This window comes from Pinus tabuliformis, chromosome 3_1 (genome assembly GCF_031772625.1).
Source record: "Pinus tabuliformis cultivar Carrire ecotype Pingquan chromosome 3_1, CPIR1, whole genome shotgun sequence".
Lineage (NCBI taxonomy): Eukaryota > Viridiplantae > Streptophyta > Pinopsida > Pinales > Pinaceae > Pinus > Pinus tabuliformis.
In genome coordinates, this window is record NC_142301.1 from 884,733,439 (window position 1) to 884,760,641 (window position 27,203).

At 38.0% G+C, this 27,203-nt stretch overlaps 1 protein-coding gene across 29 annotated transcripts in view; it reads left to right on the forward strand.

Moving 5' to 3' along the window:
- The window catches only part of LOC149190438 (uncharacterized), a 362,163-nt gene that overhangs the window by 172,372 nt on the left and 162,588 nt on the right, over positions 1 to 27,203 (forward strand). For 3 of the 29 annotated variants that reach the window (XM_089412153.1, XM_089412151.1, XM_089412152.1), the window contains 3 exons: positions 16,869 to 17,094; positions 17,647 to 17,787; positions 20,220 to 20,430. The exons of 3 other annotated variants lie outside the window; for them this stretch is intronic. In XM_089412153.1, coding sequence (XP_089268279.1) covers positions 16,869 to 17,094; positions 17,647 to 17,787; positions 20,220 to 20,380 — 528 coding nt within the window. In that variant the 3' untranslated portion in view covers positions 20,381 to 20,430. Of the gene's footprint in view, positions 1 to 16,868; positions 17,095 to 17,478; positions 17,546 to 17,602; positions 17,788 to 20,219; positions 20,431 to 27,203 lie in introns of those variants that run through there. 23 more of the 29 variants (XM_089412159.1, XM_089412158.1, XM_089412157.1 and 20 more) reach the window with 16 other exon arrangements.

Below are 27,203 nucleotides of genomic sequence, written 5' to 3' on the forward strand. Positions count from 1 at the left end.
ATGATTGTCAAACTTATCTCCCTCTCAACCAGGTTAGAGAGGACTTCCTTGTATCCAGAGAAATGTCTAGAAGCCCCACTATCTACCAACCAACTATCATATGAATCCGGAGGGGAAGAACTAGAAAGAGCAAAAATAAGAATATATTCAGATTGACTAGCCACTGCATTATTTTCATATCTGGGTTTTCTTTCTCTCTTTTGAGGATGATGGCCTTCTTCATAATCATTTGAATTCTCTTCTTCTATCATCCATTCTTCTTCTATCATCTCCTCTTCTTCTATCATCGTTTCTTCTCTTATCATTGAACCTGTTGTTGTAGCTTCAGTTGGATCTTGGAGCATCTCTCTTTTTCGAACAGTCTCAGGCATAGTGACCATACTTGTGGCAGTTGAAGCATTCAACTTGAGGCCTATCTTTTCTAAACCTTCTCTTGGAGTCCTTGGATTCGGGAGAAGACTTTCTTGGATTGGATGGTCTCCCTTTACCTTTCTTCCTCTTGTCTTGAGTAACAAATGCAGAGGGCTCTCCTTCTTCATGCTTTTGAATCCTTCCTCTGGCAATCATCCTGGCCTCTTCTTGAGTGCATTTGCCAACGAGCTCGTCAAATGGAGAAAGAACATTATTTTTGCTTAATATAGTAATGAAGTTTTCCCAAATAGGAGGAAGACCTTGAAGAGTCACTACCACCAGCTCTCTGTCAAATATTTGTTCACCAACAGATTGCAATTGATCCCTTAGGTGAGATACTCTCATGATATAGGATTGCACAAATTCTCCCTTGTTCATCTTCATCTCTTTGAGTTGATTTTTCAAAGAGAGTATGTGATTCAAATTATTGACTTCATACATGCTGACCAACTTGTCATAAATATCCTTAGACTTCTTCAAACTACCAACATAAACAAGTAAATGATCTTGCAAACCATCAATGATAATTTTCTTGGCTTTCAACTAACCTTTCTTGTAGTTGGATTTGGCAACAACATAAGCATCTGACAGATGCTCAGGTACCTTTCCTTGCACATATTCCAAAACATCATTGCCATCTAATATAACTTCCAACCTGATCTTCCGTGTGGCGAAGTTTGATGAATCACCCAACTTCTCATTATCTTTGAAGTAGGAGGTAGACATCTTGTCCAAGTTAAATAGGCCCCTTCAACTTCTTTCAAGAATGATTGCTCTTCTATCTTGTCTCCTTGGGCTTGTCTTCACCTTAGCTTTGAAACCATGTTAATTTTCCAATGTTTTATGCTGTTACAATCACTTTAGCCCAATACTTTTCTTCAACTAGCAATCTTTCAAAACAATTCAATCTTTCAATGATCAATGGCAATTGTAGATAGAATTGTAAATGCAATAGACAATAGAAGACATTAAAGAGTAATAAGAGACAAGGATTTGGTCAAAGACCAGGGAAAAACCCACAATGGGGAAAACCATTTCAAATTCCTCTTCTTATTAGATTGTCATAAAATGTTTAGCAAAGAGAGAGTACAATGTTCCAATTCACCAATCAAAAGACTATCCAACGAAACCAATCCAACAATATCCAAGAGATGAGCCTAGTAGACAAATCAAATCAAAGTCAAAATCTCTGAAGTCTGCAGCCAACGGTCAACAAAATTTGGGTCAAGATCACAACTAGATGGACATAGTGACGCTAATTGTGATTGAAGCTCTCCAGCGGTGGGGAGCACCCTATCAAGTGAGCGACTACAACTGAGATTTTCACGAACCAAGCTTGCAGCTCCAGACAAAAAACTTCTTTTCACATGTGCGAGCTTGGACCCTACAATTTTAGACCTGTACGAACCAATCTCAGGCCTATATGAACCAATCCAAAGAAGAGAGCAAAAGAAGATGATTATTGATGATGTCCAAGTGAGGTTGAATTGTATTTATATGCTTCCAAGGGAGCCAAATCTCTCTTTAAAGCTGACCTATACTTTTGTGCACATGTGGGTTTCCTCATCAAAAATACATTTTTCCTCAACCAAATTAAATTCTTTCAAGGGCTAGGAGGGGTCTTTCTTGATGAGGAAGGCTGTCCAAAGGAGGGAATTTGTCACTGAGCTGCTAAATTAACACTAAAAATAGAGATATTTTGGATTCTTAGGAAAACACCCTCATTGGACTCAGTTTTCAATGGAGAGTTCAAATACGTAACTAGATTTGACATGTGACCACTGCTAAAACTAACAGTATCTCAGATGTCCACATAACCATATTCATTGAATTCATATTTTAGTAAGGAATCCGAATCCGTGATTAGAATCAACATGCAAGTACTACTAAAAATAGAAAGTGTTTGCATGTCACCCATAAGTAGTTCATCAAACTCATAATCTTGCAAGGAATGTAAATATACAATTATCTCTAACATGCGAGTCTCTAGACCATTAGACACCTAATCCTTGGGGATTTGGTGAATATTTTGTAAATATATAAATAGGGGAGATGAACAATTAGAATAGGCACTGACCTTGGAAGATGAAAGGTCACTTTTGTAACATTATATAAGTCTATTCACATCAATACAAATTAATCAAATCGGGAATTACCTCTAACAGTGGTATCAAAGCACTGTTCAACACCTGATATCCATGCCTTGTAGAAACACATACCTCTGTTTGTTAGAGTTGCTATTGTGGCCAAACTCTGCACGTTCTTTTCCTCTTAGAGTTGCAACCTGTTGGGTGTTTAATTGTTTTGTTGGGCCTTTAATGGTTTTGTTAGTTGACTCCATCGGATTTAGACTTCCATACTTCGGTCGAGCCACATTGCTGTCGGAATTCTTGTTGTTGCAGTTCATTTCTGGTTCTGGTTCTGGTTCTTTGTTAGTCATTTATTTCTCTGTCTTTATCCCTTGCATCCCTTCCAGTCAGGCCTTGATCTCAGACTTTAACATTTCTTTTCTTCTCTGCTTTGCAATCTCTTCACATTTGAGGCCCCTCCATGGTGTGTATCACATCCAAGGCGTTGCAGTTCGTTCTTCCTACAAGGACAACGTAGTAGTGGATTGCAATGTTCATAGAGTTTCATTGGACATAAAGGCCAGATTTGACATGGTTTTGATGGACGTAAAGAAGATATGGTTTCGAGGGACATAAAGATTGTTATGGGTAGGAGAGGCATCGAGAGGGTTTGAAGGCGAGAGTTTTTAGTTCTATGTTAGTTGTTCTTTGAAGGATTATCTTTCCGCTGATGAAACCCTTCTGTTGAAGCTTTATTTTTTTGTTGTCTGATATATATTGTGCTGGCTGAGGTTTGGATCTTTGCGGTTTTGAGAAACCACATGGTTCTTTGTTTTTCGGTAATATAATACTTAATATGATAATCTTTTAAAATGTTAGAGTGAGCAATGCGATACGTATATTAGTAGGAATACTGTCAAGCATGGAATATTATATGTAATTTGTATTATAAACTAGCAAATGGTTCTCAAGGTTATATTTATAAGGTTTTTGATCCCTTTGAGAGGCATCAACACAAAATATTATTGATGAAAATGCATTCACTCATTTCTATAGTTGGCATGTGTAGACTGAAAAGGACAATTACAAAGAGCAGTCAAGAAAGATTAGGCATACCCTCATTTTTAATGACTTATGGAAGGGGATCTATGAAGGAGAGAATGATAATGCACTTGCCAAGCCCAAATTAGGTAAAAGATAGCCATTTGGGGGAAGAACAAGGACAACAAAGCCTATGCCTTTATTGTTGCTTTATAAGTGAAGAGGTGAGTCGTCATATAGTTCCAGTTACAAATTCTTATGCTGCATTGAAGAAGTTGAAAGATCTCTCAGATTTGGGAGTTGTTTAGTAACCAGTTGATGGTCAAACTCTTCAACTTTGAGTTGAAAGACAATGGGGCCAAGCCTGTGAAATTGAAACCATCATGCATGATGTAGATGCTACTGGAATCAAGATGGACATTCCTCTCACAACCTTTGTCAAGACCTTCTATTCTACATACTCTAATTATCTTGAATCCTCGCAAGCTAGTGAGCAACTAAAGTCCATTACTTTTGACACCATGGTGGAGAAGTTTGCATAATGAGAGAAAGCATTCGGGAAGAAGAAGATAGCAACTTAGTCCCCTGAAGATGTAGTGTGCCTTGCTTAAAAAGGGAAGAATCAATCACGTGATTCTACTAAAAGAAGTGGCGACAAATGAGGACGTGGAAGAAAGAATTTCAGAAGCAGGGGGAGTAAACACCATCAAGGAGAAAGGTCTAATCTTCATTGATCTTCTATCTTGTTAACTTGAGTAATGATGGTTTTTTAATTTTTTATTACGATAGGCATCCATTTTCCAAATATGCTTTCGGCATTTTTGGTGAAATCTATTGGGGAAACACAAGCTATCTTAGGCTCACTATGTTCTTGTTTAATGAGATCATACACCTAGATAGCACTGTCTTGGGCTTGTGTACTTGTTGTATGATCCTTATTTCTAAGGCGATATGCCATTTCCCCTTCAAATGCCAGAAGGTATGAGGAGAGAACCAAATCATCAAGGGGTTTTAATTTTTTAGGTGTTATAACTATTAAGTGGTTAAACCATTGATTAAATTCTCTAATAGTTTCTAGTCCACTTTTCTTGACTAGGAGAAAATCTTTATGTAGGTCCACAATGTTCCTTTCTTCAATCCATCTAAATGAGAAGGCATTTGAAAGGTCACTCCATAAGTGTATACATTTGTTGGGAAGGGTTTGAAACCAACTACCTTTCCTTGGCATAGCCTTCTAGGGATAAAGCGAAAAGCTTCATGATGAGATCATCTTCTATTTCCCTATTTAGATTGGAGTAGGCTATTCCAAAGTCTATTTAGTGCTTATTTGGATCATCAAAGTCATTTCCATGGAACAATGGTGGCCATTTGTAGCTCTTGGGCATGGAATGTGGATATACTAAGATTCCTCCTAAGTTAGGAGGAGACATGGTGTAATTTAACGAAGGTTTCACTTTTACATCAATGTTTAACACAAGGGAAGCACTCATCCTTCTTTGATATGTGAAGATTACGCTTTGGTCTTCTCCCCTCACGACAAAGGAGTCACTGGATGAGAATTTATGTCGTCATTCTACAAGGTATTCTCACCAAAATTTAATTGAATCTTAGGCTAAGGATTCTGAGTAAGTTGACTCAACTTCTCCCCAAGAATGATGTTAGAAATGTTGTTTCAAAATCTAGTAGGCCTTGTGAGGGGACTCACAAGGAAAGGGTTAAAACTTGTTGCAACAATGAGGTAGATTGCCACTGTCACCTCAACAATCTTCCTCCTGCTCTTTAGTGGAATTTCACCACAAGGGAGGCTTCCTAGTGATCACCTAAGAGGATATTCTATGTTATATGGTTCAAGGTGATAAAAGCATAGGCTAGGTGGAGATACTTTAATGATGGACAAAGGCTCAAGAATCTTTAATAAGGAATAGTGTATCATCCACCAAGACTAGGCAAGGTATATATGACCTAGGGTTTCTTGATATGTAGCAACAAAGGAATACCTAGGCACATATCAGTCGAAGAAAGGGTTTACTAAAAACTAAGATCAACAAAATAGCAAAGCAAACCTTCCAATTACGCCTCAAGTTGAAACTACTAGGGTTCAGGTTTCTAGGGCAAAAACTATCTAGGGAAGGATGATGTCAACTCTCCAAGGGGAAGTTTTACCATGCAAAAGGCTAGATTTTGAGTTAAAAGGATCACCAAGATAAAACTTAGGTTTTATTACCACAAACACTCATCTACAAATGCCCTAAATTAATTTGGTCCTAGATAAATCCCTTAGTGGCTTGCCTTGAAAGGCTTAGAAACATAGAAAAGAAGAAAAATGCTAAAATATGCCCAATGGGGTCTTCTTCATATGACAATGACTCTATTGACTTCTTGACTCTATGACAAACACTAGAAGCACTCAATGGGTGCTTGACCTTTATATAAAAATACCTTGAGCATGAAACCCATACTTCAAAAATTAACAATAATAATTTTTCTTTCTTTTTACAATATACAAGAATCAAGAGTACATTTCATATTTATGAAGACCGAACCTAGTTACATATTTCAACACTCCCTCTTGACTATGGAGGTATTCATAATGGTACATAGATATTCTCATATTGAAGAGATATCATAAGAAGAGTCGAATTGGTAAGCCATCTTATAAGCTATTATTTCAGCGTATCTCATTGCATCTCATCATACCAAACAATAGCTTATAAGATGGCTTACCAGATCCTCAGATATTTCAACTTTCTTCTCAGATCCTGTATGCCTTTGAAGTGTTACTATAGCCAACAAATATGCCCTTCATGCTTGTAGGATCCAACTTCTTTCTTTTATCTTTTGGAATGTGAATGTAGACAGGACAACCAAATATTCGAAGATGGTCTACACATGGTTTCTTCCAAGTGAATGCTTCTTCAAGAGTCATGTTGTCAAGTGATCTGTGAGGACTTTGATTTTGAATGTAGACAGCTATTTTGGATGCTTTCACCCCACAAAAATTGAGGTAAGTCTTGATTGTGTAACATAGCTCTAACACTTTCTTCAATTGAGCGATTCTTTCGTTCTGCTACTCCATTTTGCTCTGGATTATATGGAACTATCATCTCCCTCTTAGTTCCAACCTCCCTACATAAAGCCATGAGCTCCTTTGATGTGTATTCTCCTCCATTGTTAGATCTCAGTATTTTTGTCCTTCTTTTTGTAATATTTTCTACTTCAACTTTGAATTCTTGAAATTTTTCGAATACTTCATCCTTGGACTTCAGCAAATAGATCCAAGTTTTCCTTAAGTGGTCATCAATGAAAGTTACATAGTATAGTTGACCTCCAAGAGACTTTGTATACATAGGACCACAAACATCTAAGTGAATGAGTTCCAAAATTTCTTTTGATCTTGAAGCACTGCTTCCAAATGGTTTCTTAACATTTCTACCTAATGCACATCCCTTGCAAACTCCTTCAAGATCCTCCTTAAGTTCAGGGATGCCATTTACCATTGCGTTTAGAGTTGGTAAGATTTTGTAGTGAAGGTGTCCAAACCTTCTATGTCAAAGCTCACATGGGCTGACTTCAATGTGAAGCAAGGCTTGGGAGAGAGGTGTGAGTAATCTGTAGAGTCATCCTTCACGAATCCCAATTATTTTTTGCATTGTTGATGCTAGAACCTTTATCCCAACCATAAATTTTCCATCTATAAAAGCGACTCTATCTCCCTTATCTTCTAGACATGAAATAGAAAGTAAATTCTTTTTCAAACCAGGTACGAATATAATGTTGTTGGGATGTGTGTTTCCTCCATTTTCCAGCTCCAGGAAGGTTGATCCAATTCCTCTTACAGGATAGCTCTTCTTGTCACCAAGTTCAACATAGTAGGAATATTTTCTTCTTGATAGGGTCTTTAGTTGTTTGTGCTCACTTGTCATATGTTTGGATGCTCCACTATCAATTACCCATATATTTTCATCTTCAAACATACTTGTAAGTGTTGAGAACAACCCTTTGTCCTTTGTAGTAGAAGTCTTGGTTGTATGATTCTTGATAAATAATAAGAGATCCCAAAATGCTTTGATGCCTTGCTTGAGATGACTTTCCATCATAGAAAACTGCTTCAATGACTTCTTCAAAGGTGTAGTGACCTTCATCATGCCCTTTGTCAACATTAACTTTGATACTATGTTGAGAAATCGATAAGGCTACTATGAGGATGATTTCTTTTATACTTGATAACTGTTTGTGATGTATTTTTACTTTTTTCTTGATTATTAGCTTCTTCACTTATTATTACATTGTTCTTATCATCAAACAACTACCAAAACATAAAGATCAACAATACACAAAAACACAGGATGTACGCTGCAAGGCAGGGACAAAACCTTTCCTCTTGAGAGGAAAACCCACAAATCTCTTCTCTTCTTATAGATTCTTCAAATGACGAATTCCAAGACCTCTAGACCAAGACCAATACCCTTCCAAGACCAAGCCAAACCTTCTTGATGATGTGCTTCTTCTATCCAAGTCAAACCCAGTCAAATCTCTTCTAGCTATAGAATTTCGATCCCTCGCTACAAAGTTTCGGCCTCCACTGTAGGTCTGAAATTTTTGGCCCCTGCAATAGTTGCTGCTTCCACACATGTGAGCAAATTTAGGGCTTCCAAGGCTTCCTTGCTCCTTCGCTTGGGTTGCTTCTCTTTCTAGGGCTAGAAGGTGACATAAAAGTCCTTTCTTCGACCTTTTTTTTGCAACTTGACAACTTCAATCTTGCAGCTGCAAAACCCTAGCCTTGTCTTCGCACGAGAGAGAGAGAGAGAGAGAGAGAGAGAGAATTAACCCACAAACTTCGTCCTTCATCCTTCTATCCTTCTTCGCTTGCCTTTCTTTTGCCTCTTCTTTGCTTAGATGATGAGAAGTGAGGGTGTGTTCGTAGGAGGTCGAGTTCTCTCCTATATATAGGCTTCCAAGGAGGAAGACATGCCCTAATGAGGCCAACTTCTTAGTAACCAGGCCGACTTGGTCTTGGAGGGGTATTTTGAGTATACAAAAATAATTCTTTTGACATGTTACAATATGCCCAATGGGGTCTTCTTCATATGACAATGACTATTGACTTCTTGACTTTATGACAAACCCTAGAAGCAGTGTTGCACTAATCGTGATTAAATCAGAGAATCACAATTTTTTCAAATCGGCGATATTATCGGCCGATTAAATCGCAATTTGTTTATTTATTTTATATTTTTATTTTATTTTATTTATATATTTATTTTTTTCAGCAATTTTTATGAAAAAATCGCGATTTGACCTCAAAAAATAGTGGGTCTATCCGGCAACGCGTTATATAACCAAAAAACACGATTTTTATAATTCATTTGCACAGCAGAGAGAGGCATGTTGACAGTGACGGGGTTTTGGAGACTTGGAGGAGAAAAATGGAGCTAAATCTGCTGATTGGAGGAGAAAAACGGAGTGAGAGCTAAGGAGGAGACAAATTTTCTCCATCAAACATGTATGGGCACCAAAATTTTGTGTTTTGTAGCTTTGTTTTGGTTTTTTTTCTATGTTTTTGGTTGGGTTTGGAATTTGGATAACCCATTGTTTATCAAAAGAATTCAATGGGTTATCAAATATTTTTGAATTGATTTGAATTTTGATGGGGTTTTTGTCATTTGATTTTTCATTTTGTTTGTTAAAATTTCTTAAATTGTTAAAAATTCCATGTGTTTTAACTTTTATTTTTGTTATAATTTATGTTACTCATGTATGTAATTTTTTTTTTAGTTTTTGTATAATGTAAATTGTAATCCTTATAGTTATTTTGCCATAGGTTCACCGAATCACCATTCAACTTCAAGTTCAAAGTTCAAAGTTCAAAGTCAAATATGCCAAGGAAATTGGACCTTCTGTAGGAATTTAGTGACACTGATGAAGGGATTGATAGAATGAACTTGTCTTGCAAGTTGTATGGGCAACATATGTCAGGGGGGGTGTACAGATTGAAGTATCACCTTGCACAAATCCCTGGATTTGATGTAGGGCCTTGCTCAAATACAAATCTGGAAATCATCCGAAGAGCCATGAGATCATTGGAAAATATAGAGCACACTAGAGAGGCCAAAGCAGAAATGAAGAAGCAACTAACAAAGTCAGGTGAACAAGGAAGTGGCACTGGTTCTACTTCAACATCAACCAACTTGGTAGCTGCCTCATCATTTTTTGTTCCTAGAACCTCGCCTGGTTCACAGCCATCTATCACTTCAATGATTAAAAAAACTAAGAAAGAACAAGCTGACAAGTTGTTGGCCAAATTTCTCCTTTGGAGTGATATTCCTTTCAGCATTGTAAGGAATAATCCATTTTTCCAACCTGTTGTTGATGCTATTGCAACTGTTGGCCCAGGGTACAAAATCCATTCTTATCATGACTTTAGAGGCCGAATTCTTCAAAATGAAAAGGTTGACTGCACCAAAAGATTGGAGGAGTTTAGGGAATCATGGGTACAAACAGAATGCACTGTGATGTCAGATGGTTGCACTGACCAAAAGGGGAGAACCCTTATAAACTTCTTGGTTAGTTGTCCCAAGGGGACTATGTTTATGAAATCTGTTGATGCATTTGCACTTATCAAAGATGCAAAAACTTTATGTGATTTGCTAGATGTGTTTATTTTGGAGGTGGGTGCAAAACATGTTGTCCAAGTCATAACAGACAATGCTGCAAATTATGTTGCTGCTGGCAGGATGCTTATGGAGACGCAGCCTATTTTATTTTGGACACCTTGTGCTGCACATTGTATTGATTTGATGTTGAAGGACATAGGAAAAATTTCCTTTGTCAAAGATATTGTTGACTCATAAAAAAGCATTACAAAATTTATATATAATCATACATCTGTGCTTAGCTTGATGAGAAAATTCACCAACAACAAAGAGTTGGTGCACCCTGACATTACACGGTTTTCCATCAGTTTTATATCTCTTCAATCCCTCTTGAATTCTATGTGGGATGTGAAGAGAATGTTTATTTTAGAGGAGTGGCGTGCTTTGAAAATGAGCCGCAAACCAGAGGGAGAGGCCATATGCAGACTAGTTTCATACCAGGAAGACTTCTGGGCGGGAGTGCCGGAGGTGTGCACCGTTACTGAATCTTTGGTAAAGGTTTTTCGATTAGTTGATGGTGAGAAGCCCACAATGGGCTATTTGTATGGGGCCATGGACAGGGCGAAAGAATCCATTCGGGCCTACTATGATGATAAGGGAGATGAGGGGTTTTAGAGACAACTCCTCCTATGGGGAGTGATTGATAAACAATGGAACAACACACTCCATCGTCCCATTCATACTGCTGGGATCTACTTGAACCCCGCATTTTCTTACGCATGTGGGCTCGTATTTGACGCTAAGATCATGGATGGATTCTTAACCTGTGTTCAGAGGATGGTGCGATCTCTAGCAAAACGTACTGAAATCTCCAAAGAAATTGAGACATACAAGATGGCAGGTAGCACATTTGGCTTTGACATGGTTGACTGATAGGATGACTAAAATGCCAGGTATTTATTAGTTTGTTTCAAATTTCATTGTCTCTTCAAGTTCATAACTTCATACTTTGATTCAACTTTCAAATTTCATTTTTTTCTTATGTTTATTTAAAATTTTATTTGTAATTTTGTTGTAGATGCATGGTGCCAGGGTACTCTTTCTGCAAAAGCTTGCCATTTGAATCCTCAGCCAAACATGTAGCTCCTCAGGATGTAAGCGCAACTGGAGTGTATTTGAAAAAATACACAACAAGAAGCGCAACAGGGTAACACCTAAAATATTGCAAATTTCCAAATGATTTTTTGAATTCATTAAACAATATTTTTTTTTATAATTATTATTTCATGATCTTTGTACAGGTTGGACTCCCAACGACTTAATGACATGGTCTACGTTTACTACAATCTTCAATTATGGGTGAGGCAACTTGAGAGGACACTTGATATGGAGGCCATCTCATTGGATGGGGTTGACACCACTGCTGCATGGAGGGTTGAGGCCGAGAGGCCTCTCATGCAGTCTGCTGATGATTGGTTAGTGCAGGAGGTAGTGGAGGGGGGGGAGGAGGAGGAGGAGGAGGCAGAGCAACAAGAGAAGGAGGTGACACCACCTACCTGGGCTACCCCTGCCACCAGTAGAGGACGTGGTCTACCTCCTATAGCTCCTACTCCTAGTTCTTCAGCTTCTAGAGCACAGTAGAGTCCCCTGCCAACTCCATCGACATCTACATCTAGAGAGAAAGGGAAAGCTATTGCATTTTTTTGCAAGACGGGCAGAGGAAATCAATAGTATTAGACTTTAGTTATTTGGTTCATTTCATTGTATATGACATTATGACTCATGAAATACATTATTATATTTTTTGTTGATATCATGAGTCAGGACTTACTATTCAGGACATGATTCACTGTTATGTGTGATGTAGCACTAGAAATGATATTAAACATCTTATATATTAGTTCTTTTATCATATTTATGTGTCAATGCATTTATTTTATGTTGTAGATGCTTTAGATATTAAAAAAATTGAATAAAAATGAATATTTTTGTATGTTACGATTTTTTTCCCGATCTTTACCTATTTTTTCCCGATTTTTACGATTTTTTCCGATTTTTTCCCCGCGCCGATTTAATCCCGATAACGATTAATGCAACATTGCCTAGAAGCACTCAATGGGTGCTTGGCTTCTATATAGAAAGACCTTGAGCATTAAACCCATGCTTCAAAAGATAACAATAATATTTTTTCTTTCTTTTTACAATATACAAGAATCAAGAGTACATTTCATATTTATGAAGATCGAACCTAGTTACATATTTCAACACCATCATCATTATCAATTCCATCATTGAGGGGAAGCTCTCAAGAAGTGCCCCAAAATGCCTCCAAGTGTCAAAACCATGCTTTGGGTGCCTTGTGTCCTAGAAGTATGACATGATACAATGGCTAGAAGTATGACGTGATACAATCTCTCTCCAATGTTGGATATACAAGTGGTAGTACAAGCAGCAGTACAAGCCCTCCCTTGTCATCCTAGGAATGACCATCATCATTTGGACTCCTTATCAAATCATGCCCATCAAACAGTGTCAAGGCCACCCTAAGGGCATGCTAGGTCTGTTGGGTACATCATCAAGAATCTCCAACATCAAGAAAGAGGAGCTCAATGTTTCAATGTCTAGGGGTTCTCTGAGGTGTTAATCATTTGTTGGAGCCATCAAAGTGCCTAACGCTCTGCTCTATAGGGGCAACACATCATCTGCAAGGGCTTCATTGCTCCTTGGAAGTGTGGTACAACTTGGGCATAATGTGTAGTGGAGCCATGAAGTGTGCCCTCAAGGCCTCTGCTGTTGTGTGAAAGACCAACTGGTAAAACCATGTCAAAATCAAGTGAAAGTTTCCAATCATTAGGGACATTGACCATAGATGCATCATAGTGGACCATACTTAATTGTTAAGGGCATAATAATACTTCAAACTGCGATCAACTTCAAATATCTAACTAAACCATGTCTCATAAAAGTGTTCTCTACTTGTGTTGGGGATGGCTGGATCGTTAATCCTATTAGGTTCTTCCATCCCCAAAGGGGAAATGACATGTCCTAGGTCAACCCTTCAATTTATAGGTGTTTGTGATGATGTGGCAATGAAGGGGAAGTTCTTCATGGCAAGGTTCCTTGGTCATGAGACTAGCTGATGGAGGTCCATCATATTGAGATGTATGGAGGGAGAAATTACGGAGGCATGAGTTACCCCTTTCCTCAGCTTGCCTTTTCCACCCCTCTGGTGCACCTTTTACACCTTTTTGATAATGCTTTGATATGGAGCATAGTTTAGGTGTTCAAGCTTGCTTTGAATGATATAACATTTATTTACCCCTTAATGATGAGTCAATTTCCCAATCATTAGGGTAGGGACATGCAAGGGTTCCTTTATTATGTGATGGAGCACAAGATGCTCAGGAACCGGGTGATGGCTAATGAGAGGGGTAGAGCACATGTTAGGATTTTCCCTGCATGCTAATTAATTTCTTGGCCATATTTTGCATTTTAACTTTTCTTTTTCTTTCATTGTGGCCATTTTATGCTTTTACCTTTCTTGTAGCTGCTTCAACCTTCAGGGAAAAATTTCTGGCCCAAACTCAAGGATGAGGACATGAGGGTGCCAATCCCAATGAATTAATGACAACAAACCCGAAGGATGGACATCAAATAAGGGGAATGGTGAAAAATGGTGAGTATGGAGAGGTTATAGACATGCTACTTCAATCCAAGTTTCCCAAGTAGTGCCCTTCCTATAACCCTAAGGCCGTAGAGGAGGTCCCACAGGACTAGGGGCAAAACCTAACCCCCTTGGTAAGATGAGAGAACAAGTTTACAATCAATATTGATCAATCATCCATATCACCCCTTAATTCACATTAGAATGCCCAAAACATTAATTGAAAGCACATGATTGCAAAATGGTTAAAGTACTTGCCAAGTGGTGACCCACCTTCCTCCAAGAGGAATGCTAGATGGAGAGGGGTGTCTGACTAATGCAAATGGCAGAGGAATGTGGCATATCATCATATGTTGAGAAAATGTAGGGTTGCTGACTGGTTAACTATCCAAAGTAGGAGAAAAAAATTCTCTTATAGGGTTACCCACTTTTCGTGAGTCATAGGACCCACATTTTTTGTTTTAATACCTAATTAGAGGTTAATTATGAACTAATGAGACTTCTATAAACCTCTAAGAGTAGAAAATTTTCTTTAAAAGAGGGTTTCACTCTCAGTTTGCACCAAAGTGCTGGTAATTAATGGTAATGTTAAATTCTTAAAGTAAACTCTACTTAAATTTTTAACATAACCATTAATTGTTTCAGATTATTCGAGAGTGGTTCCAACCTCGTTGAACTTCATATTGAGAAAATAAAATTTCATATCCCATTTAAAATTCAACAAACTGAATATTTTTCAAGATTTCAAGATTGGTAGGATCGTAGCATTTTCATTAGATTCTATCATGTATGAGCTTATCAAATTGGCAGTGAATCAAGAGCACCAAGCCCTTTATCTACCTATATTTAGTGATATTGATTGTTGGACTCATCTGTCATGGCCTGAGTAAAAATATTCCATTCACTCAAACCAAAATTATTGATTTAGGCATGCTAAACTTTTTGTACCATAATTTAAAGTATGGATTAGATAGTTTTAGCAAAATTGGGTGGTGTTGATTGATGTCCCTAGAGGATTCAGGTAGAGGCAAAGGGTGATACTAATGATGAGGATCCCAATGTAAGCGATGATGGAACATTGCTTGTCATTTAAATATTCTTGCTCATTTATTCATAATGATTTCTTTCCAAGCTTCTCTCTCTCTCTCTCTATCTATCTATCTCTCTATATATATATACACTTTATTTCCAAATTTTTTTGGGGTCATGTTTACAGTGCATTTCCATTTCGAAAACACATACTCGTTTCCCTATAGCATAGAGCTTAGTCTTCAATCCTCATAAAACCCATAGGCTGTTATTTAGAAGTGTCAAAGGTAAATTTGACCCTTCGCTATCTCAAGGAGTTTATCAATTTCCCTGTTCCTGTGGAAAACTTATATGAGCCAAATGTTATGAATATAATTTATGTAAAAGTAATAAATATAGATAATAAATAGTAATCATAATAATATGTAATTAAATAATAATTAGTTAAACAAAGAGGCATGTCTTAAGAGACATGACCGTTCACAAAGGGACACCTGCCTAGGGTATATAAGCAGGCCCTCAATTTCAATTTTTAAATCATTCTCATTCATACATTGTAATATATATTCTTGTATCTCAATGGAGATCTTTATATTCCAAGTCTTCTGGGGTATTTAACCTGAAGAATGAACTTTGTTCGTTCCATTTAGTATCAGAGCCGTTTGATCCTCTGGCCGCTCAACCGTTGCACAGAGCTTGTCTTATCCTGTCCTTGGTCATCGAAATTCGTCAACTTTGCTGTCGTTGAAGTGTTTCACTACAAGCTTTTGGAGATTCTCCATTTTTGCTATTAGGTCTTTGGCCAAATATTAGAAAAAAAACAAAAAAATGAAAAAAAAAACAACAACAAATTTAAAATAGAAAAAAAGAAGAGCATATTAAAAAAGAAAAAATTGAAAAATAAATTCCAATAATTATAGAAAATTACAATTACAAAAACAACTTAAAAATGTAAAATATTATAAAAATAAAAACAAAATAAAAAATAAAAAAAGGGAAAAATTATATATTAAAAAAAAACAACCAAAAAAACTATTGGACGACCACACAACCACAGTCGCCGTTTACCACAATCACAACATTCCTAAGCTGACGCCACACAGTCGTAGTACCGCAGTCACAACATTCTCATCCTCCGCAGCCGCTGATCCAGGTAGAGAGATCTTTCCAACGGGCTATCATGAGCGTCAAACGGAGATCGTATGCCAAAGTTACGACCCTGGGAAGTTGATGTACCAATTTACCCAAACGGGGCCCATAGTTTGGCGTTTCATCTTCTAGGGTTAGGTTTTGGAATGTTAAGGGTTTTCCATTGTTTCTCAATAATAAATAGGCCTTCGAGCCTCATTGTAAACACAGTTCAAAACAGTTCAGAGGCATGTAGTCGACACATCTCTTCTCAGAGATAAGCTACCATCGCCCTAGCTGGGTTATTTCTATTTGTAAGCATATTTCAGTATTCTCCATTAATGAACTGAAGTATTATTTCCGCTGCATCTCTGTTTTTATGGTTATCGCATCTCTGTATTTATGGTTATCTCTGTAATCTATTGCGTTCCTGCTTAAATCCGGATCAGCCGCCGTTCCAATGTTAGTCAACCGCTGCAGTTCCAGTCTGTCGCCTTGTCCGCAAGCTCGACCATTCTGTCCATGTTTGTTCAGCCTCCACCGTATATCATTGCAGTCGATCCCCTTAGCCGCTGCCACCAAAACTGTAATAATGATGAAAATAATCATAATCATAATAATATAATAATATGTAATAACTAGTAACCGCAATTGATGTTTGATAAACTTTAGCAGTTTGAGAGAGATTATATTGTCCATCTAGGTGCAGATTGACATTGCAGTTTAGTGTGTGCATTATTTTGATACTTGAGTTGCGCATGTACCTTTCTCTCTCTCTCTCTCAAGTTCCACTATGTTGAATGGATTTCTTGTCATTTCTTTGTTAGGGTTTTACCTCTTCCCAAAGTAATTTTATAAAAGCATGTTTTCAAATCTTTAATGGTATGGGTTTAGCCTTTTTGTTCTAATAATATCAGTACCTTCCGTCTGCAGCCAATGCTCTGTGTTAGTGCCATTAATCCTTACATACTTTCAAAGGCACCTGTTTTAGTGCATGCTATGGAGATGCGTAAGAAACTGAGCAAAATGTTTGCTTGTATTCGTTGTCCTGCAAGAGCATCCATACATGAAAGTCTTGGGTCACGTCGATATCTTCTTGAGAGTAGTGACTTTTTCGCTCTGCGTGACCTTGTGGATCTTTCAAAAGGTGCATTTTCAGGTGAACATCATATTAAGTAGATTTCTATTTACAAGCTGAAGATTTCTGTGGGTTTGAAACTAAAATAAAAAATGAGACAGCCATCTATTTTCGTTTCTATTTTACTTGCTCTCTTTTAAGTAGAATTGCAACCTTTCTTCTGTTTAGCAGAGACTAACACTTCAAATATCTTAAGAATTAAATATTAAATAAGGTCTGATCTTTGATATACTCTTTTGGTCAAACAATTTTGAATTCCTGTAGATTTCTTAGGGTCAACTTGAGCATATTAGAAATGCTATAAGTCCGTTTTTTCTAAGCCATACTATCATTTTAGTCCATTAATTTTTACCCTACACAGGAATGAAATGAAATTATATTAGTTTCCACTGATAACCAAAATAGGTCAACGGGACTGGAAAGTACGTCAGAGTACATTGTTTATCTTATCAATTGAAATATTCTGTATTAGGTAACTTTTCTTTCTATTTATTTTTCTTTTGTGCTCACCCATTGTATTTTGTTTTAGCAATAGGTTTCTCACTTCAAGCAGTTGTGAGAACGTTGTTATAGGTACTGCTGCATTGTATACAGGGGCTGGATATGCTGCCGAATTCCTAAAATTTTTAGGGGAGCATGTAAAAGCTTGCATTTATCCTATGGCATCTGTCTCTGTCTGCAACTTGAAATTCCCCAGCTTTGAAGAAGGACAAGGTTTTATGGCTTCCACTCATATCTTGTTCTTAATGGCATAAAACTGATATCTTCTTTAACATATTCCTTTTTCTGCTTACTATTTTTGGAGTGGTTTCCTATTTATGCATTCCTTTAAGTTGTTTCTACATATTTATAGTACATGTTTCCTAAGTTTTAGTAAAAAGATCTATTTTTTTTCATAAACAAACATAAAAGCTCATTGGAAGGATCTGCTACTGGCAATAATTTGGTTTTTGAAAAATATGTGAAGCAGCATGCCACCACAAGTGTTCAGCCAGGTTGTTGACTTTAGTTATGAAATTCTTTTTGGAAGATTGGGTGATGTGAAATTGATAATTGATGAACTTGTAAAATATTTAATTGACAAAACTACTTCCACCAATTTTTGACTCAATAAACAATATATGAAGCAACATGCCACCGCAAGTGTTTGGCCAGGTTGTTGACTTTAGTTATGAAATACTTTTTGGAAGTTTGGTTAACGTGAAATTTGTTGGGCATTGTAAGTAGAAATTTGAACACATTAAAAGCAATGTTCCACCAAATTTCCAGGATGGGGGAGCATGAGAACGGGTAGATGAACATGAGGGATGTGTGGAAGCACCCCCAAATTTTGGGGAAATTCATGGGGCCTGTCATGTTCCCTAGCATAACGTAAGATAAGATAAGATAATGTCCAATGAATGACCATAAATAGGTCAATGGAACTGAAGGATACAACCAGTATGAGTACAATGTGGGAGTGCAAACATAACTTCTATAACAAACCTAAATCTAGGGAAAAATGAATTTTAAAAAGTATACAATAATAGGACAGCCTCATAAACATGTATATAACTAGATCATGTAGAAGGCTAAGTGAATAAGTATAGGGCTGGAGGTTGATGATGTCAAGAATGCCGACTCTGATAGCCGACGACAAGAGGGGCAATAGTGGCGCTGGCTCGCTATCGGAGTCCCCTGGATCCAATGAGGAGTCTGTCTGCATGATCTTTTGGGGGGGGGGAGCGGTGTAGGAACGATGGATACTCCTAACATCCAAGGCCAAAGGAAAGAAGCTCTGGATGAGTCTTTGGCTGCTCCGCTGAGGCTGGGGGGATGTTCAGGAACTGTTTGGTACTGGACCCTCTGATGCTCTAGGTGTGAGTGAACTGATGTGCTATTTGACACCTTTGTAATAGCATCAAGGGTTCCGATTGGCTTCCCAAGGAGGGTGGTTGAGGGGAGACCCAAGGTCTCACTGCTCTACTATCTGAAATACCATGGAACTCAACTCATTGCTTGTTGCTCCTCCCAGTCGGATCAATGTAAAAGTATGATGTGATCATCGGAATAGTCCCCAAGTGAGCCGATGTATGTAGGATCTAAGTTTTATGTCTAAAAATCCCCCTAATGAAGAGGGCTAGGCATCTCTGGTCAAGATACCGGAAGAAAGTAGAGATTGATCCTCCAGACTCTCTATATAGGCAATGAGATTAAAGGAGCCAGAGAGTCTGGATGCAAGTGAAACAATAGGCCTATTAAAGCCATATGATCTAGAAGCATTTGGTTTTCTGTTGAGTTAGGTTGGTCATGGCACAAGGATGTCAATTGGGTTTACCAGCCTAGTGCATAGGTTATCTAGTTTGAATTTGTACAGTTCAGCAAGGAACACAACATCACAAGGTTTGAAGACAATGGTGGGAAGAGATAGTGGCTAGATATATGCAACAAAGATAAATGATAACTGAGAGATGATTTGAGCACAACGAAAGCATGGACAGATCTTATGCAAGGAAGACATTCTTTTGTCTCAGGTGGTTGGGTAGTAAGTTAGTAACTCCCTTGCTTGACTGATTGGTTAATATGAGATTAAACTATAATGAATTGTTAGAATACAATTATGGATAAGGACAATGGCTGAACTAAGATGTAGTAGAAGTTGAGGGCAGAGGCCCAGAAGATAGGAATTGGTGTTGATGGAGTGTTGCAACAAATGTCAAATCAATATAAAGAATCTCTTCAGTTGTATGGCTTGAAGGTGAGGAGTGGAATTGCTGTTCACACTCCTAGAGAAGGCCATGAGAGCACTTGTGGAATTATATAAATTTCTAGGTGAAGGGTCCTGCATGGGAACTGAGAAATTCAATTGAAATTTGAAACATTGATTAGACATCAAATTAGAGGATGTCACATGCAATAATGATCCTTGTATGATCCAGTTGATTGTAGCTAGTGTATTGTTTCTTAATTAAACTACATTGTGGTTGTAGGCAGTGGCATCTTAGAAATTCTCAATAGACAGATTATTTTGGATTGCATTATTGCCGCAGCAGACTTTCTTGGTAGTAAGATTAATGCCTTAGATATCCTTGAAAAAAGACAAATTGTCGTAAGCTTGTATGCTTGTTGCAGATTGTTGATAGTGATAATTGATTGCTGTGATGCAGTTTTTGAAGTAGATGACAGATGTTGTGCAGAACACTACATGTACACACTATCAGATGCATCTTCAACTTATGGCATAGGACCTGGAGAGAGATTACTCTCACACCATAATTGGTGTGACAATATATTGCTAATGATTTGTTTCCATACATATAGTGGATGAAGCTGCCAAGATAAGGTGTTGTGAACAGGAATTGGTGAAGATTCATATAGGTAATGTTGACAGATTGGTAACTAGTATATTTTCCATCATTTGAAGCATGGGTGATATGATATATCACCTAGACCAAAAGGTGAAGATTGAGTGCACTCAAAGTGATGTGAATGCAACAGAGACATGAGTACAGTTTGGATTGGGATCACAGAATTCCAATTTGAGGGGGAGCAACTTGCATTTTCAAATTCTCAGAGTTTTGAGCATTAATGCATGTATAAATTTTTGAAGTCTTGTTTCTATCTGCTGTAATTGTTAGAAAACCAGAAAGGCAGAAATATTTTATTTATGTTGATAATTACTTGTGATAAGCTTATATTTTCTTATGTTCTTTTATCTTTAGTTCATCAAGCAATTGCCAAGACAATAACGCAAAGATCATAGACAGCAGATGTAGGCGGACAGCCAGGGAAAAACCCCTATCTAGGGGAAAACCCAGCCAATGACTCTTCCTTCATAATTTCACGAAATGATCCAAGACTCTTGACCTAGACACAGACTTCCTCCACACCAAGTCAACCCTTTCAGCAATAAATTCGACCTAGCAACTCCGGCTTAGCAGCAGCAGCTTCGACCCAGCAGTTAGCCCAGTAAAACTTCAATCCAACAGTTAGACTTCGATCCAGCAGCACTTCGACCCAACAGTTAGACTTCGATCCAACAGCAATTCGACCCATCAGTTAGACTTCAAACCAGCAGCAGCACTTCGACCCCCTAGTAGTAGACCAGAAAATTAACATGTGTGAGATAGAGATGACCCAAAACTTCGATCTTGTCATTTCTAGCAATTCTCCTCTTCTTGGAATTTCGCACTTTTTCTGCCTCCTCCTCTTGGATATCGAACTTGTGTGTAAGAAGCCTTCAAATGAATTCGAACTGCTTCTATATATAGGCTTCTGGTGAGGTCGAATTACCCAGTTTGAGGCCGACTTGGTGTGAAGGTGACAAATAGCTTATTTGACTCAATAATAAATCGTTTTACATGATTCAAAAGCCCAAGAAGGGTCTCTTGAATGGGCAATGACTCTAACGACTCAAGATAAATCCTAGAAGTCCTCACTGGGGACTTTGACCTAAACTATGATGACCCAAGTATGAAACCCATGCTTTAATAAGTCATAATAATAATAATTTCTTTTTCTTTCTTTTGATAAATACATTTCATTATGACTCAAATATAATTTATGAAGACCGAACCTAGTTACATTCTTCAACACTCCCTCTTAACTAGGGAGGTATTCATACATACATACACAAGTACATGGAAGATCTCAAAACACATGAATCATGAAGAGTTTAGGTACTTACAGTGCTACAGACTAGATTCCTGATCAGGACAATGTATCCAGGTGGGACTAAGATGGACTAAAGCTTTCAACCTCTCTAGATACCATTAGGCTTACTTACTAACCATCAACCTAGGGATCTAGGTGCGTAATGCAAGGTCAGAGCTCTGTGACCAACGCCACCCTCCCTTCTACTTTGGGAACTAGACATCAACACATATGCCGGCCAGATGTCCTCCCAAGAATTTTACACACATAATGGCTCGTCAAATCTCTCTAACCTCAAGCACACTTTTCAAAAACTTCAAGAGATTTACCTGAACAATCACAACCGCAATCAGTAACAATATTTCAAATACTCATGAGTAAACACAAACCTTTGGGGTCTTCTGACATCTTGATGCTGCCTTACAATTCATCATAGTAGGATTTCGTGGCTTCCCAAACAAATGTTGACAAAGGATTCCTCAATCATTCTACTTCATTTCCTAATTCACATGCAACAATCAAATCTTGCTTTCCTTCTTTCAGCAACACCTCAATATTCATTCTCAAATTTCTTCTTGAAGGTATTCATCATGACTATAATATGCCCTCCCTCTCAACTTGGGAGATATATTCTTTTCTTTATCCAGGCTCCCTCTTAACTCAGGGATATCAAATTGTTTTCTATGACATCGAAAAATCTTTCATGGCTTCCATCCTTCTTGATCATCATCATTCATATAACTTCTTTATCATGCTTATCAAATCAACTTTTCTTACGAACATCTTCATCATCTTAACGATCATGTACTTGCACAACTTAGACAACAAGTACAACCAAATACATACATATAGAAGCATGAAGTTAACTATATCCAAATCATATAATAATGGAAGCATTAGACTTTAGACATCAAATACCTAAACTTAGTTATGTTCATATTCACCAAGAGACACATAATTTTATACTTCAATTCTTGCTAGGGTTTTGTCATAAATCCTAGACTTCATCATCAAGACTTTTGAGCAACTCAATTAGGATAACAATTTTCATTATATCCAATCCAACAAATATTCTTTTACATAATTCTAGGTGTTAAGACACCAATCCAAAAGACATGTTGATCTAGGAATCTAGGTACCATCTAGACTTTTACCAACATATACTATTCCGGCGATCTAGATACCATCTAGGTTACTGCCAAGGTATCAACCCATCAAGGGATCTAAGTACCATCTAGGCTACCTGCCAAGGTACCAACCCAACAGGGATCTAGGCGTCATCTAGGTTACCTGCGAAGACACCAACTCAAACAAGGATCTAGCTGTCATCTAGGCTATCTGCTAAGACACCTACTCGATAGGGATCTAGCTATCATCTAAGCTACTTGCCAAGATACCAATAGGGATCTAGGTACCATGTAGGCCACCTGCCAAGGTACCAACCCAAGGAACATCTAGGTATCATCTAGGCTACCTGCCAAGATACCAACAGGGATCTAGGTACCATCTAGGCTACCTGCCAAGGTACCAACCCTAACAGGGATCTAGGTATCATCTAGGCTACCTGCCAAGACACCAACCCTGACAAATCTTAGTACCATCTAAGCCATCTGCCAAGGTACCAATATAGAGTTTAGCCAAAGCTTCCTCTGTCCATCTGGGAGAGTGAACTTCTTCATCAACTTCTCGAGTCCAACTATCTCTGTGTCACATGTCACTGCCACATTCGCTTAATCCAGACATTATTCTGTCATCTACATCCCGAAAACGTGTTCTTTCAGGTAGCAAACCCATGTCCTATCAATATTGGGTCAACAATGCCAAGCCAATATGATAGCGTCTATAGTTGCTTGCCTCTTCGGAGGTCAAAGTTTCTTGCAGAGCTCAACTTCACATCGATCTAGAGATTTACAGCCTGCATATATCAATCATCATGTTTCAGGAACGAACTAGTCAGTTATCTGATCCAAGCAGGATTCTATATCTCCCATAGAAATTGTCTTTTCTCCCTTTCTTCAAGAATCTACAACGAATGTTGACCAATATCAACAAGCATCTTTTATAGCACCCTCTTTCCATCATGCTTATCATCTTTCATAGAGTTATCATCAGGCTTGAATACTTTTATTCTTCTTGTCTTTCTTCAGTCCTTTATTATGCTCCTCAATTCTCAGCACAACCAAGCATGATGTCAATTTTGTTAGCCTAGCGTTTCTACTTATAGTGGAAACATTTTGGTCCTAGGGTCCTAAGATCCATCTCCATCCCAACCTTAGGTAGGGTTTATTAGATACCCTAGAACCTTACTCAAAACTCTATTAGGGTTTCAAGATACTTATCAAAGAAAAATTCAACTAGCAAACCCTAGATGTCATATCAAGAACTAGGGATTCATAGAGGTAACAATCAATTAGGCTAAGGATTTTTTTTGTTTCTAGGGTTTACTTCCATCTAGGGTTCGAAAACCCTAAATACCGACAAACCTTAAATCCTCAAGATCTATAGAAGAGCTTCAGAAACCTCATAGATACTCTACCTAAATATTTTCAAATAATCACAAAGACATAATATAGGAAACATACCTAACAATTTTCTACTTCCTTTAGGACTATACTTCTGTAATATCCCCAATTTTGATTTTTTATTTGAGGGAATTAACAAAGTTTATTGGGGAGGTGCTAAGCATAGCACAATTTTGTAATCCGGGCATTGGAGACTTTTTTGGCATATGGGACTTATGAGAAATGGAAAATTACAACTCTAATGGAATGTGGGGGCCACAAGAGAAAGAAATACGACCTAATGGAGCAATTCAGACTTCTTGGAGGAGAGAGAATGAGAAAGGGTGTGAACTAGTGGGGAGTGGGGGCCACCAAGGAGGAGAGAGGCAACAATTATAAATAGAACATTAGTTCTCTTGATCTGCTTAGCCAAGACAACCATGTTGTTCAACACAAGGAATTTTCGAGCGGGAATTCCACCTCTACCTTCGTTGAACTACGAGTGTCACCCTAGGAGAGTAAGAAGGAGTCCATCTCAGGGCTTCTCTAGGAGCTATATTGCAGACTATTTCCAGTTGGTGTGTGCTTCTTGTTGGGCGCAGAAGGAAATTCGAAGAGCTGAGAGAAGCTAACAAACAGTGGTGTTTTAGCTAGAGAATTTGCAAAGATTTATCCATAGGGAGGACATGTTTTTCCATGGTGATTTGCAGGGCTGAGAGTGCTACATTTTGGAGGGTTGAATTTATCTATTTTAGGGCCTATGCAAGGGTTTCTGGACAGCTATTGCGCGGACATTTTGACAACGAGATTTGGGGAGTTCGGGATAAGGAGAAATTAGGAGGGTTGGAGGAGTGACGTGTAGGGGTTGGAGGAGATTTTTCTAGGAATTGATTGGCTTTCTACAACAAAATTCTTTCTATAGGGCATTTTTCCAACTAGTTAGAGCCATACGCATTTCTTGAGGTCCCCGAGGCATGTTAGATTCAACCCAACCACTTTTTGGGTTTTTGTGGGTTTATTGAGAGGAGGCTCCAGTTAATTTTACAAAATTTCCTTGAAATATTCAGGCTAGAATCCTCTATTCTTATAGCAGGGTGTATTGCTGGTTACATGGGGAGTTTGCATCATTTTGTGGGTTTAGTTTTGGCTTGGAATTGAGCCAAACCTTTTCTGGGTATGTCTAGGTTTTAGGAGAGGAGTTCGTGGCTGCGATTTCAGAGCCTTCCAAACATTATTTTGAGCAAGACGTCCATTTCTACTTGGCAACTTGTAGCAATTTTTTTGGGTAGTGTCCATTACTAGTTTGGAGCCATTTTAGCAGTTGGATCAACGAGATTTCACTTGGGGTTTGAATAGTGTTAGAAACCAGAACCGGTAATTGGACTGGGCCGCCTAATAAACCGGGTTTCAAACTGGAGCCAGTCAAATCGACACTGGTCAGATCTCAATGAACCAAGTTTTTAAAAAAGGCATGAAATGATTGTTTTTTAATGAAAAAAAACAATGTTTAAGATTTAAAACCATGATTCCAAACCAATACAGACAAAATATGCAAAGTTTGCTCATCTATATGCCATGTAAAGGTGAATATATCAAAATGGCATTGAGTGCAATACATATCATTGACAAAATACATAAGCAATGAGGCTCTAAATGGCCTATAAAGTCCAAAAACAATGCTACAAGCTATGGGGCCATTGGCCTACTACAAGACTACAAGTCTACTGGTACATATCAGTGATCAACATGATCATTCCTCATCATGATCAAATTCATCACCACTACTAGACAGGATCATCAACAGGAGCTACATAAACATCATTTGGATCAGAGTCTGAGGATGCCTCAGCCTCATCTGCAACCTCAGTAGTAGCATTGCCACCAATAACAATAGAAGTGGACCTAATGGAAGCATGAGTTGGTCGAGTTGCACGACTAGTGCCTTCCATTGGTTGTTTTCCTTTGCTTGATGCAACTACTAATTATAGTTCTGATGGCACTACCAAATCTGCTTCATCCCCCCCTAACACCATGTCAATATCAAAATTAGCATCAAACTTAGGATCTTCAGTCTCCACCCATTCTAATGTTGGATCAATATCGTCCAACACAATGGGATCTAGATCAGGTCTTTTGTTCATCATTTGGTTGTGCCTTAGTCCAAGGTTGCATTGCACAAAGACAAGATCATTTAATTGTTTTTGTTCGAAACGGTTTCCCTTCTTCGTGTGTATGTACTCAAAAAAAAACCAATTGCGCTCAAAACTGGAAGCACTACAAGTTTGGTTGAGGACTCTAACTGCAAACTTTTGCAATTGAGGACATTGGCCGCCAAATGACTCCCACCAATGTGCTGCAAAGAAAAAGACATTAATTAGTAACTTAGTTCATTTCATTACTTATTTACAAGTATTTACAAACAATTTGAATTGTAAATTTGTAAACAATTGAACTTTAAAAGAAAAACAAATTGGAATTGCTTACCTGGTTGATCCACATCTCTTGCCATCTTTGCCAAGTTTTTGCCAAAGGTACTTGCTGCCATACTGAAAAGAGTAAGTTGTCTATGTATTTCCAACTGGTCTACATGGTTAGGGACCATGCGCTCCAAGCAATCATACAATCCATCTCTGACCTCCCCAACCTACAGATCTCCTAGCCGAGCTTTATAATGATACTTTAGGTTCAAAAAATACCCAGCTGCATGTATAGGACGATGGAGTTGATTGTTCCATATGTTATCAATGATCTCCCATATACGCCCATATTTAGCTAACTTACCCTTGTACGCTGCAGTGTTTGCTCCTTTGCCTGATCCATAGGCTCATAAATGTAGCCCATGGCCAATTTTCCGCCATCTACCATCCGTAGCACCTTAACGAGGGGCTCTGTAATTTTCACAAGCTTTGCAGACCTTTTCAAAAAATAATTGTCAAAAACTTTTTTTTTGGTCTCTTTGCCATCTTGTGTACGAGCCCATCGAGATGAAGTCCAATC